This window comes from Globicephala melas, chromosome X (assembly GCF_963455315.2).
Source record: "Globicephala melas chromosome X, mGloMel1.2, whole genome shotgun sequence".
In the NCBI taxonomy this organism is placed as follows: domain Eukaryota; kingdom Metazoa; phylum Chordata; class Mammalia; order Artiodactyla; family Delphinidae; genus Globicephala; species Globicephala melas.
In genome coordinates, this window is record NC_083335.1 from 11,141,900 (window position 1) to 11,155,551 (window position 13,652).

Sequence of the window (13,652 nt, forward strand, 5' to 3'; positions counted from 1 at the left end):
GGGAAGGGGAATGATGAGGAGAAATAGAGAGAAATGGGAGAGAGAGATTGAGAGAGGAGGGGGAAGGGAAAGAGACAGAGAGATGGGTGGGGTAGGAAGAGAAAGAGGGAGGGAAGGGGAAGGGGGATAGGAGAGGGTGGCAGAGGTAAGGAGAGACCGAGGGCCAGGTTTCTGGGGTGGCAGGAGAGAAGGGCCCCAGATAGGCCAGCAGGCACTGGGTCTGAAAAGCCAGGAAAGGGGCAAGTACAAAGGAAGGGGCAAAGGCAGCGGTATCCTATGCGACAGGGACAGGAGTAGGATGAGGACCAAGGAGAGAATGGGGGATGTGGCCCTGCTGTCCTCTCACTGACTCTCTCCCTTGTCTGCTCCCTCTGTGCCAGCCACGCTGGCCTCCTGGCTCTTTTCTGATCTTAGCAGGCACCTCGTGCCTTAAGGACCTTTACAAGGTTGTTCCTTCTGCCTGGAATGCTCTTCCCCAGATATCCACATGGCTCGCCTCTTTGCTTCCTTCAGGATGTTTAAATGTCTCCTTCTCAGCAAAGCCTACTCGGTTCACGCACTTACACGTTGCAGCCCGTTCCACTCCCCACCCCCAACCATCACCCTTGCCCCTTAGCCTGTGTTATACCACCTTCTAACATACTGTAACACAGACTCATTTAACGTGTTTATTGTCCATCTCGTCCCACTAGAATATAAGCTCCATGAAGGCAGAGATTTCTGGTCTTTTTTGTTAATTGTTAAATCCCCAGTACCTAGGACAGTGCCAGCACATAGTAGGTGGTCAATACGTATTTGTTGAATGAGTAAGTGATATTGTGTTGAATATGGACAATCTCTGAAAATTGTATAAAGGATAAATGAAACAAATTCCTGAGGTGACTGTATTTTACTGTGGTTTACTTCTTTGGAAAGTGGAGAACAGCATAAAATTCTGATCACTGTAGGGTTTTGTTCAGTTGAGCTTTGATGAATAAGGCTTTTAGCTAATAAGTTAATTCGAGTTTGAGGGTCTCAAGACAACCTCATTGGATAAACCTCTTTCTCTTGATGCCTCATTTTCTCTGGAAGGTGAATTGGCTGTGCAGTGGTTGTCAACAGCGAGAACCCGACATTGGCTGGTGAAGGGGGCGGTAGGTCGTGGGGATGACAGACGGATAGGAAGGGCCAAGGGCAGACATGTGCGGTTCTTGATGGAGCATTGTTTTCTGTTTGTTTGTGGTCAGAGCACAAGGAGTATGGCATCTGATCTGAAGGGCAGTTTAAACCAGGTTAGGTATACGCATTATATCTATATAACTCCTAACTTGAAATTAGAATGAGTATTTTTGAAGGGCTTATAAAGAAAGCATGTGCTTCCTCTGGAGAGCTTAAATTGGTTATGTCACTCAAATACTTCAGTACTCATGGATTGGAGAGTTGACGAGAAAAAGATTCCCCAGTAGTCTTTCGATGCCCTGTTCATATATGGGAATGACCCCCTAATTGTAGTTGGTTAGGCTAAAAGTGTGTAGAACAATATACTGGCATCTCACTTGTCTGAAATAGATTGAATTTCCTCGAACACTCATGCATATCTGTCTTTCAGATAATTTAATCACTCTAGGTGATTAACAGCATCCTCGTCTCCATCCTGAAACCTATGGATTCCTGGAAAGCTGGTGCCCCCTCATCCCCATTTGGACCTTAATTTTCCATAGCAGGCTGGCTTGTGAGAGACTGCTTTAACATTTTGGTGCTCTAATTACCTTTATTTATTTAAATGTTTCCGCATAAAAGGTGGTTAAAGCAGCTGTCCGTGTTACAAGTTTTGATTTTTGGGAGTTCTTTTTCCCCAGGGGGAGTGGCCACAGCAGGTCCTAGCTGGTGGTGAGTGGCTGTCATGATCTCTACAGCACCGCTCTACAGCGGCGTGCACAACTGGACCAGTTCTGACCGGATTCGCATGTGTGGCATCAACGAGGAGAGGTGAGAAGGCTGGGAAGGTGGCTGTTGCCGGCTTCCAGTGAGCGGTGCCTGCTCCCTAGCGAGGTAGCTGCAGCAGCGCCTGAGGGGGGACCCTGGGGAGGAGGCTGCTGGTTGTTTCTAATTTTCCTGAGATGGGCTGGGGCTGGGGCTGTGTGAGTGGCCTGCTCTGCCATGCCATCCCTGTTCAGATGAAAGTGAGGAGGCCAACAGATGACCTTTTGCCGACTAGTATTTGTCTGCTCATTAAGAACTGTCAGATTGTGGATTAAAGGGAAGCTTGGGCAATTGCAAGTTTTATTTGCTGCATCCATGTTCTGTGCTCAAGGATACGTGTAAGATATTTTTGGTCCTTGATCTAAGCCTGGAAGAAAGGCGATTTTGTCATTCAGCTTTATACTGGAAACTGTTAGTGGGTATTCTGGTGATCAGCACTTTCCTGCCTCACGAGGCTAATGATGATTCGCAGTGAGATCCTTATGAAGTATCAAAGGAGGATCAAACTGCTTAACGTAGTTTTCGTATGAAATTGAGAGTTGGTGATGCTTGCCTGATCTGCGTGTGTTTTCAGTTTTCTGTTCACCAAAATACTGGGTTGACCAGGCTGTTCCATTTCCTGATCATGCCCCATGTGAAGAGCACTCAAAATGGCCTTCAGATTCTACATTTGATTTTCATAACCCTTGGCCAAAGAGCTGTGTGTGATGGTTGCATTGCCTCTCCCATTTTTAGAGAAGGTATGACTCCCCCATGCTTGCTGGTTTCAATATATCGACTGTTGAAATCCAAATACATCAAGTCAGTCACCTAGAATACAGAACGATATGGCTTTTCCTGGGACTCAAGATCTGACATTTCCTTGGGGAAATCTTGGAAGTGTGTGCATGGGTGTGTGTGCATGTGGGAGAGTGTTGGTAATATTGAAGGGAAAAGGAATGGGCATCTTTGTGTGTATCTACTTTCTTCTGTTCTTAACTGGAGAATTATGTACTTGTGTGAGGTTCAGGTTAGGAGAATAGACCTTTTTATTATTTTTTTAAAGCCATTAGCTCCTGATGGTTTAACGCTGTCTATACTGAGGAACAAGTTAGAGATGGACTTAAAAGGAATTTAATTTTAGAATATAAAAATCAAGATCAAGGAAAATAAGACAAAATTCTCAGATCTGCACGAGAAAGATATTTTCCTTTGCATATGACGTATGTCCTTAGATAATAACTAAGAGATGATCTGGGGAAGGCAGAGTGCTGGTATTGATTTGCGGGAGTATTCATTGACAGCTAGTTATAAGTAGTTGAGACTTTGATGTAGAGATCTGGACTAGAGCCTTCAAAAAATCAATGAACAAGTTACCTTAGTTTACTGTCTATTCTAAATCCCCTCTGAAAAAGGACCAGGAAGTGGGCTCGAACCTGATTTTGCCTCCTTATGGACCTTTCTTGGGACGTTAGATTACCAAATATGCCAAGTGGTTAAGATGACCTTTTTTAAGTGTTGTCACTCCTGATCTCATCTACCCGTTGCTGTCACCTTCCCGCTACAGCCCAGGCCATGCTATAGCTGATTTCTAAAATGTGATCTCACCTTATTTAAAAACCATCTTCCTTAGCCCTTGACCACCTGTAGAACTTCGACATTTTGGGTGTAAAGCTGCATCTGGGGGTTAACTCTTAAAGTTACGTTTGAGAAGCCTGCCTAGCACCATCAGATGTAGCTGAGGGCTGTAGAAACTGGGGACAGGGGCTTTATGCTGGCCTCAGGTGGCCGACACTAGACAAGCCTCCAGCTAAATCCCTCTGCTTGCTTGCTGCTTCCTTTCTTGTACCCATTCATGCCTTCATTCACCAAACATTTATGAAACTCAATCAGAGCAAACCAGTAGTCATGGGATATTGGTGGTAAGTGCTGTTGAGTGGCGTGTACAGGTCCCGTGGGAGTCTAGAGGCCAGAATGAAAAACTTCTTGGGGGAATACAGGAGGGCTTCCCAGAGGCAGTGGCCTTTGCGCCGGGGCTTGGGGGATGAGTAGGTGTTTCAGGTGAGGGCTGGTATTTCTCACACGGTGTGTTTGGGGGAGACCTTGGCTGGAATGAAGGCAGTCTTGGGGTGCTATGGGAAGTCTGCAGGGACTGCGATCTAAGCGAGATGTGTGCCATGTAGTTAGGACCCAACAGGAAATGAAAAAGGTCTGGTTTGACAGTGGTGCTAGCCCTTAATAATTAGGAAAACAGCCCTGAAAGGTTATGGCTGTTTCTGGTTTAAGTTCAACAAAGCCTTGAGCATAACGGCCCAGGGTCATCTCTGTTGGGAAGAAAAGGTGGGATTGATTTTCAGACCTGACTGAAGACTGCTTTGACCCCTGCTCCCTTTTCCCCGCCACCCATGCCCTCCTAATCTTGCCCGGTTGACCCTCCTCTCCCCAGGCACCCCTGCCCTGCAAGCTGTCTCTGTCCCAGGCTCTTCTCTCAATGGAGCAATTTAACGTTTGCTTGGCTTTACACACCTCTCTCCTCAGAGGGTTTGAAACGTGGCCACAGGGCATTTTCTCAGAGCCTTGGGGGCTGGCACTCAGGTGTGGGTATGGCTGGAGTAGCCAGGACTGCTGTTGTCGCTGCCACCTCCAGAGTCTCTGGGCCGGTGGCTCTGCCGTTCTCTGGTGGCTGCCTTCGAAGGCAGGGTGTCTACTTTCAAGGTGACTTTATGTAGGGTGGGAGCCGAGCAAGGAGGGCCGAATATGCAGCTGAACTCCCCTTTGTATGGTCAGGACGGGGGAAATGGAAATAGTGTCTCCCCTCTGCGGTCCCTCATGTGGGGCTGGTGAAGGGGGTGGTTCCCTGCCGCTCCTTTCGCCTCGTCACCATCCTCCCGCAAAACCATCCCTGGCCTGGCCTAAGGCTGGGTATTGGTCTTGCTTTTCTGGGCTCTCAGGGGTTGATGTCGAAGTGTGTTTGCCCTTTCCCTCAGGCTCCCCTTCTTCGGGACCCCTGACTGCATCTCCAGCCCTGCTCTCTTCTTATGATCATTTCTGTTTGTCACCAGCAGTCACTGCCAGCAGTGGAACCCTCCCACTTCTGCCAGCCTAGATGCCTTTTAAAGGGAACAAGCCTTTCCCCCCCGGTTAGTCCCTTCTGGAGCCCTGAAAAGATGGGGAGAGGCCCGCAGTGATCCCCTTGCCTTTTTTGCTTCTCTTGCCCCAGGTACAATTTTGGGGTCCATCAACAGTGCCCTGTTCCAGTGGGAGGGAAGGAGTTAGTTCTTGCGGGGGTTGGTTGTGGGCGCCCTGACTGCCCTTTGGTTAGGATGGCTGGTGAGGCAGCTGCTGGCTTCTTCCCTGGCTGTTGCAGAGCTCAGGGCGAGGCTCTGAAGAAGGGGGGCAAACCCCAAGGCAGTCTAGCTCCCCAGAGGTGCACAGAGCATTCCTGTGCTTTGCACCCTAGGAACCACATCTCAGGGTTTCTTCTGGAGCTTTATTCTTGCACCTCAGCTTTCCACTTGGCCACTCACACCATGGCTCCTGCCCCACTGGTGTCTTCCCTAGGGCAGCAGTGGCACGTTCTTGCTATAACTCAAAATACCAAACTTCCAGGGGGTGTTTGTCTTCTCTTCAACTTCACCCTCCCAGTCTGACCTTTTTTTTTTTTTTTTTTTTTTTTGGTCAGGATATACCATTTTCTAAGATTCTTGCCCAAATTTTAGAGAAGACATTTTGAGGAGGTGAGGGTACAGTTGAGTTTTCCTCCTTTGGGAACCAGCTCTCTGGCCTTGAGCATTTCCCTCTGCAATATACCAACTTGAATTCGGGGTCTGTAGCCTTGAAGGCTTCCTTCCCTTTGCGATGGGAGAAAATGCAGTGGTGCTGGGAGGCCAAGCAGGGAGTGGGGGAGCTGGCAGGGGATAGGATGCAAGCAAGAGCAGAAAGGTAGGGAGGAGGGTGCTGGCTTGAGCTCTCTGGTGCCCTAGAGAAGGGGAAGAGATACCCTAGAGGGAAAGAAGTTGTGCCCTTGAAATGCCCCTTGATGCTCAGTGACCTGCCTCAGATGAGTATCATTATGTGCGCTAGTAAACGTGTACCTGCTCTAGGCAAGCTCGTCGGGTGACTAGGTGATGATTTGGATTTGGAACATGAAACACAATGGGGGTGGTTATTTGTTTTAGGAAAGGGTTACCCTTATGGTACCTGCAGCCAGCTTTCCTTGTAGACTTAAAATAAGATCATATTTACAAGAAAAGCAGTTTGCATGCCTTTTGGGATCTTCTGTGAATGACCTCTCCCCTTCTGGCAATGCTCAGTACCTCCTGGGTGGTCACCTTGATGGATAAGCTCTAGGGACAAGGCAAAGGTACTGGGGTCCTCCACACTCCTGGTGAGAGCCCTAGGACACACAGCCCAAAGAGGGGAGTCTAGTCAGATCAGGCTCCTTTGCAGGAACTTGAAAAGCTGGGCACAGAGGCTCCGGTTTTCAGCCTGGACCTCCCCCACCCCTAGTTCCTTGTGATTTCCCCCAAGCCACCAAGGGAAGCGAGACAGGAGGATTTTACGGGAACCCAGGCAGGCAGGGGGCGTTCTGGGGAAGGTGGTGGTGGCCTGAAGACTAGGTCTCATGTCCCTTTTCTGGTTGTGTCTCCCATGCTAGAAGAGCACCTCTTTCTGATGAGGAGTCCACGACAGGTGACTGCCAGCACTTTGGATCTCAGGAGTTTTGTGTCAGCAGTTTTTCCAAGGTAAGGGGCCATGCAGAACCACATGCCACCTGCCAACGGGTGGAGCTGAACTGCTCAGGCAACGTGCCCAGCCTGCCATCCCAAGAAGGGGGCCAGGAAAGGACAGGGTGTTTCCCAGGAGTTGCTGTATGTGAGACAGAAATTGGCCAGCTTCTCTTTGCTTCTGCCTGGTTGGTCGAGTTGCAAAGAGGACCAGCAGTCACCTCTCCCGGGCCTCGGGACACTTGCACGATCTACAGAGAGCTCGCTAAGATGGGCACGCTGCTCTGTCGTTGCAGGTGGAGCTCACGGCAGTTGGAAGTGGCAGTAATGCCCGGGGGGCAGACCCAGATGGCAGTGCAACAGAAAAACTTGGGCACAAGTCAGAAGACAGGCCTGACGACGCCCAGCCGAAAATGGACTATGCTGGGAATGTGGCAGAGGCAGGGGGCCCCTTGGTGCCACTGAGCAGCCCGGGAGACGGGCTCAAGCTTCCCACTTCTGACGGCCCAGAGGCCAGCAACGGCACGGCAGACTGCTCCTGGACTCCCCTCAGCACCCAAATGAGCAAACAGGTGGACTGCTCGCCAGCTGGGGCGAAGGCTTTGGACTCTCGGCAGGGTGTCGGGGAGAAGAATACTTTCATTTTGGCAACTCTAGGAACTGGCGTCCCCGTGGAGGGCACCCTGCCTCTGGTTACCACTAACTTCAGTCCGCTGCCAGCCCCCATCTGCCCCCCGGCTCCCAGTTCAGCCTCTGTCCCCCCATCTGTTCCAGATCCATTCCAGGTCCCCCTCTCTGTCCCCGCCCCGGTGCCCCATTCTGGGCTCGTTCCCGTCCAGGTTGCCACTTCGGTTCCGGCCCCTTCCCCTCCCTTAGCACCAGTCCCGGCTCTGGCTCCGGCGCCACCGTCAGTGCCCACACTCATCTCCGATTCGAACCCTCTTTCGGTTTCGGCCTCAGTCTTGGTGCCCGTGCCAGCTTCTGCTCCCCCGTCGGGCCCTGTCCCCCTGTCGGCTCCAGCCCCTACCCCCATCTCAGTCCCAGTTTCAGCTCCTCCCTTGGCTCTGATCCAGGCTCCTGTGCCCCCTTCGGCTCCGACCCTGGTCCTCGCACCTGTCCCCACTCCAGTTCTGGCTCCGATGCCGTCGTCCACGCCTCCGGCAGCTCCCGCCCCTCCATCGGTGCCGATGCCCACCCCGACCCCGTCCTCTGGCCCGCCTTCTACCCCCACCCTCATCCCTGCCTTTGCTCCCACGCCGGTGCCTGCACCCACCCCAGCCCCAATCTTCACTCCAGCCCCCACGCCCATGCCGGCTGCCACGCCCACTGCCATTCCCACCTCTGCACCCATCCCGGCGTCCTTTAGTTTGAGTCGAGTGTGTTTTCCTGCAGCTCAGGCACCAGCTATGCAAAAAGTACCCCTGTCCTTTCAGCCAGGGACAGTGCTGACCCCGAGCCAGCCGCTGGTCTATATCCCGCCTCCAAGTTGTGGGCAGCCACTCAGCGTGGCCACACTGCCAACCACCCTGGGAGTCTCCTCCACCCTTACACTCCCTGTCCTGCCATCCTACCTGCAGGACAGGTGTCTCCCTGGGGTGCTGGCCTCCCCAGAGCTGCGGTCTTACCCATATGCATTTTCTGTGGCCCGGCCTCTGACTTCGGAGTCCAAGCTGGTCTCTCTGGAGGTGAACAGGCTCCCCTGCGCTTCCCCATCCAGCAGCACCAGCACCCAGCCTGCACCCGATGGGGTCCCCGGGCCTTTGGCAGATACTTCCCTCTCCACTGCTTCTGCCAAGGTGCTTCCACCACCACAGCCTCTGCTGCCAGCCCCCAGCGTGAGCTCAGCCCCACCGCATCCTGCCAAGATGCCAGGTGGCAACGAGCAACAAACAGAAGGGACTTCCGTCACTTTCTCTCCCCTCAAGTCACCTCCACAGCTGGAGCGAGAGATGGCCTCTCCGCCTGAGTGCAGCGAGATGCCCCTGGACCTCTCCTCCAAGTCCAACCGGCAGAAGCTCCCGTTGCCGAACCAGCGCAAGACGCCTCCCATGCCCGTGTTGACCCCCGTGCACACCAGCAGCAAGGCCCTCCTCTCCACGGTCCTGTCTAGGTCCCAGCGCACGACCCAGGCTGCCGGCAGCAATGTCACCTCATGCCTGGGCTCCACTTCCTCGCCCTTCGTCATCTTTCCTGAGATCGTGAGGAACGGGGACCCAAGCACCTGGGTGAAGAACTCCACTGCGCTGATCAGCACCATTCCCGGCACCTACGTGGGAGTGGCCAACCCAGTGCCTGCATCCCTCCTGCTGAACAAAGACCCCAACCTGGGCCTCAACCGAGACCCCCGTCATCTCCCCAAGCAGGAGCCCATCTCCATCATCGATCAAGGAGAGCCCAAGAGCACTGGTGCCCCCTGTGGCAAGAAGGGCAGCCAGGCTGGGACTGAGGGACAGCCAAGCACAGTGAAGCGTTACACCCCAGCCCGCATCGCCCCTGGGCTGCCGGGCTGCCAAACCAAGGAGCTCTCCCTCTGGAAGCCCACAGGGCCAGCAAATATTTACCCACGGTGTTCAGTCAACGGGAAACCCACCAGCACCCAGGTCCTGCCTGTTGGCTGGTCACCATACCACCAGGCGTCTCTGCTTTCTATCGGCATTTCCAGTGCCGGGCAGCTGACCCCCAGCCAGGGGGTGCCCATCAGGCCCACCAGCGTCGTTTCTGAGTTTTCTGGTGTGCCATCCCTTGGCCCTAGTGAGGCTGTGCATGGACTTCCCGAGGGGCAGCCACGGCCCGGGGGCCCCTTTGCTCCAGAGCAGGACATGGGCACCAAGAACAAAACTTGCCGGATTGCTGCCAAGCCTTACGAGGAACAAGTGAACCCTGTCCTCCTGACGCTCAGCCCTCAGACAGGGACCCTGGCACTGTCTGTGCAGCCTAGCAGTGGGGACCTGAGAGTGAATCAGGGGCCTGAGGAATCAGAGAGCCACCTCTGCCCCGACAGCACTCCTAAGCTGGAAGGCCCCCAGGGGGCTTGCGGCCTGAAGCTGGCAGGAGACACGAAGCCTAAGAACCAAGTGCTGGCCACCTATATGTCCCATGAGCTGGTCCTGGCCACCCCCCAGAACCTGCACAAGATGCCCGAGCTGCCTTTGCTACCTCATGACAGCCGCCCCAAGGAAATCATCTTGGACGTGGTCCCAAGCGGCAAGAGGGCCTCCAGCACAGACCTTGCACAGCTCGGAAGCCAGGTGGACCTGGGGCGGGTGAAAATGGAGAAGGTGGATGGTGATGTGGTCTTCAATTTAGCCACCTGCTTCCGGGCCGATGGCCTCCCAGCAGCTACCCAGAGGGGCCAAGCTGAAGTGCGGAGTAAGGCTGGGCAGGCTCGAGTGAAACAGGAAAGTGTAGGTGTCTTTCCTTGCAAGAACAAGTGGCAGCCAGACTCGGTGGTGACCGATGGGGTGACCGAACCTCTGCCGCCCAAGAAAATGAAGTGCGGCAAAGAGAAGGATGGAGAGGAGCAGCAGCCGCAAGCCAAGGTTGTGGTCCGCAGTTCCCTTGGACCCAAGGTGAGTGCTGGGCTGAGGTTGAGGGCCGGGCCGAGACCCCAGCGGTCTGCTTTGTCCTGCAGACGTCAACCTCGTGCAGCGTTCTTTAATTTTAATCTATCTATCTATCTATTTATTTATGGCTCCGTTGGGTCTTTGTTGCTGCGCATGGGCTTTCTCTAGTTGCGGTGAGCGAGGGCTACTCTTCGTTGCGTTGCGCAGGCTTCTCATTGCGTTGGCTTCTCTTGTTGCGGAGCATGGGCTCTAGGTGCGTGGGCTTCAGTAGTTGTGGCACGTGGGCTCAGTAGTTGTGGCTCGCGAGCTCTAGAGCGCAGGCTCAGTAGTTGTGGCACACGGGCTTAGTTGCTCCGCGGCATGTGGGATCTTCCCGGGCCAGGGATCGAACCCGTGTCCCCTGCACTGGCAGGCGGATTCTTAACCACTGTGCCATCAGGGAAGCCCTCGTGCAGTGTTCTTGAGTAGCTCTGTGAACTGAACTGATTGGAAGGCTTGTGTAAAGTGAATCATGACCCTTACCAAGTAACATTCTCCATATATGGTGTTTTAGCGTGGGGAGGGGTGGGCTTCTATTTTGTAGATGTGGGAAATGATTCGGTCCCTGAGGCTAGGAAAGCCATTGTCCCAGATGAGGTTGGAAAGTGGAAGAATACCATACGATATGGGGGAGGGAAATCAATTAATAACAGGCCCTTCCTTGCATGGCCATTCTTCCTTTTCCTCTTCTAAGATAACTGCTGGCCTTGAGAGCTTAGGGTCCAGGGAGGCAAGGGGCCTTTGACAAGGTTGTTCTCTGCACCACCGGGGTAAGCCTGCTTAGGATTTGCTTGGAGTTTTGTGGGGCTCGAGCCAATTCAGCTTCTGGGCTTATCCACCAGTTTCCTTTCCCCCTAATGCTTGGGGTGGCAGCTGTGGGTTTCAGCCCATTGGGAATTTGATGTCCAAGGCAGATGGGCATCTAGGTCTGGGTTCTTAATAGGCTAAGGATGATGGCAGGGTTCTAGGCAAAAAGGTGGGCTAAGAGGACTTGGCCTGAATCCAGTGTTCCTCCAAAGAGGATCTGAAGGACACTAGTGATCAAGGAGATTCTTGAAGCAGTTGAGGATAGGTAGGGCTTATTCAAAATATGGAGCAATTTGAGGTTATGTTAATAGCCTTCAGACTGGATGTTGAATAGATTTCTAGCCAGAGCACTGTGAATTTGTTTGTGGCAGAAGCTCTTAGTCTTTTTTGGACCATAGAGCACTTTGGGAAGCTGATGAGAGCTGTGAACCCTGTCCCCTGAAACATGACCTCAGAACTTTGCCCATAATTTCAAGGGGCTCACGGACCCAACCCACTCCCCAAAGCCCACCCATGGACTCCAGGTTAAGAACCCTGGGAGTAGAGTTTGGGTGGGTTTTTCTCAGTGACCCCATGACCACCTCAGTACGGCAGAGACATGCCAAGTAGGAACATAGGTCATTAAACAGTACAGCGTATGTCTAGCGTTTGCTCAGGTGACTGCAATCTGCTCTTGGTGGTAATAATAATAGTTCATGTCGTTATAGTTGTTACTGTTTGTTGAATTCCTACTACATACCAAGTGCTTTCTACGTATGTTATCTAACTTAATCCTTCAAATAACCCTATGAGGTGAACACTACACCCAATTCACAGATAAGAAAATGAGTAAGTTACCCAAAGTTACACCGCTACTAAATGACAGAAGTGGAACTCAAGCTCCAGTCTTATTGGCTCTGAAGTTCACGTTCTAAAACAACTATACCCCAATTTAAAAAAATTAAAAGAAAAAGAGAAAAATAAAGTTCATGTTCATCTTGAGCTATGCCACACTATCTTCCACTCTGCTTATGTATAGCTGTTTCACTGACCATTTAGCAAGTGTTTGTTGAGCGGCTACTATGTGCCAGTCCTTCCCAGGCAGTGGGAATACATCTTCAGGAGGACAGTACAGCATTTTGGTGAGGAGTATGCTTTCTGGAGCCAGGCACAGTGCCTGAGTTTGAATCCTGGTTCTACTTCTTCCTAGCTATGTGATATCAGTCAAGTTACTTCATCTGTCTCGCCCTCAGTTTCCTCATCTATACAATGAGACAGTGATAGTACCTACTCATAGGGCTGTGTAAAGACTAAATGAAATGATGATGTGAAATGTCCAGAATGGGCAAATTGACAGAGACAGAAAGTAGATTAGTAGTTGCCTAAGGCTGGTGGGGATGAGGAATTGGAGAGTGACGGCTTAATGGGTACAGGGTTTCTATTTGGGGTGATGAAAAAGTTCTAGAACTAGATAGTGATGATCCTTACACATTTCTGTGATTGTATTAAAAACAGTTGAATAATAAACGTAAATAAGTGTATGATATATCTCAGTAAGTTATATGTCAACAAAGCTATTGTTAAAAAAAGATAAAATGAAGTGATATATGTAAATGCTTAGAACAGTGCCTGGCACATAGTAAGTGCTCGGGAAGTGTTAGTGGCTGCTGTTGATATCATTAGTATTACAAATAGGATAGACCCTCATGGAGCTTATGTCTTGCAGGCGACTCGCTGACAGGCAGGCACTGCCCCTTCCTATATTAGATGAACAGTTCACTGGGCCCACTGACAGATGCAGAGGGCAGAGAATAAAGTCACAGCGTCAGGAGCCTTGAAGCAGCCCTTGGCAGCCGCCTGTAATGATTTAGTAAATGTCCATTTTTCCAGAAAGCAAATAACTTAGATCTTTCTTTTCTTATGTTCCATTTTCCTGAGAAAGAAACCATTGATAAGCAAAACTAAAATCAGGGGTCACCTCTCCACAGTGCCGGAAGCCCAGTCTCCAGGGTATGGCCCCTTTCAGGGTATGGCCAAGAATCAGAATACTCTCCGTAGTGTATACAGCGGTAGGAGTATAATGTTATGTACATGAAACTTATATAATGTTATAAACCAATGTTACTGCAATAAAAAAATTAAATAAAAAAAATTTAAAAAAAGAATCAGTCTCCTGTCTCCTACACCACCTGCCCCAAGGCCGTGCGGAATCCTGAAGGACCTTCTGAGTCATCAGCAAAGAAAGTTCTGCTTCATCTGGTGCTGGTTGTCTTCTCATCTTTTGGAAAGTTCTTTGGAAAACCCTTCAAAACTCTGTTAACCAGAACATTCATCTTACATGGTCTCTTCATCACCGCAACTTTTTGCCTAAGTTGGAGTGTGCGATATATTTTTACTCTGAGTGTTGCCCTTGCAGAACATACAGACACAGATCCCTTCTAGATGTTCTGTTTTACTTGTTTTTGTCTCTCTTAGGAAGTAAAAGTTAATGATCTGTACTTGAAAGAGCCAGCTAAAAATGATATTCAGAAATAAATACGACATGTTCAAATTGACATGCACTGAACTTTATTCCGCCTGACTTGAGGTAGTTGTT

At 51.1% G+C, this 13,652-nt stretch overlaps 1 protein-coding gene across 6 annotated transcripts in view; it reads left to right on the forward strand.

The window, feature by feature from the left end:
* The window catches only part of BCORL1 (BCL6 corepressor like 1), a 60,297-nt gene that overhangs the window by 17,802 nt on the left and 28,843 nt on the right, over positions 1-13,652 (forward strand). For all 6 annotated transcript variants that reach the window (XM_060292852.1, XM_030844862.2, XM_030844861.2 and 3 more), the window contains 3 exons: positions 1,839-1,968; positions 6,599-6,686; positions 6,965-10,237. In XM_060292852.1, the coding sequence (XP_060148835.1) occupies positions 1,883-1,968; positions 6,599-6,686; positions 6,965-10,237 (3,447 nt within the window). In that variant the 5' untranslated portion in view covers positions 1,839-1,882. The remainder of the gene's footprint in view (positions 1-1,838; positions 1,969-6,598; positions 6,687-6,964; positions 10,238-13,652) is intronic.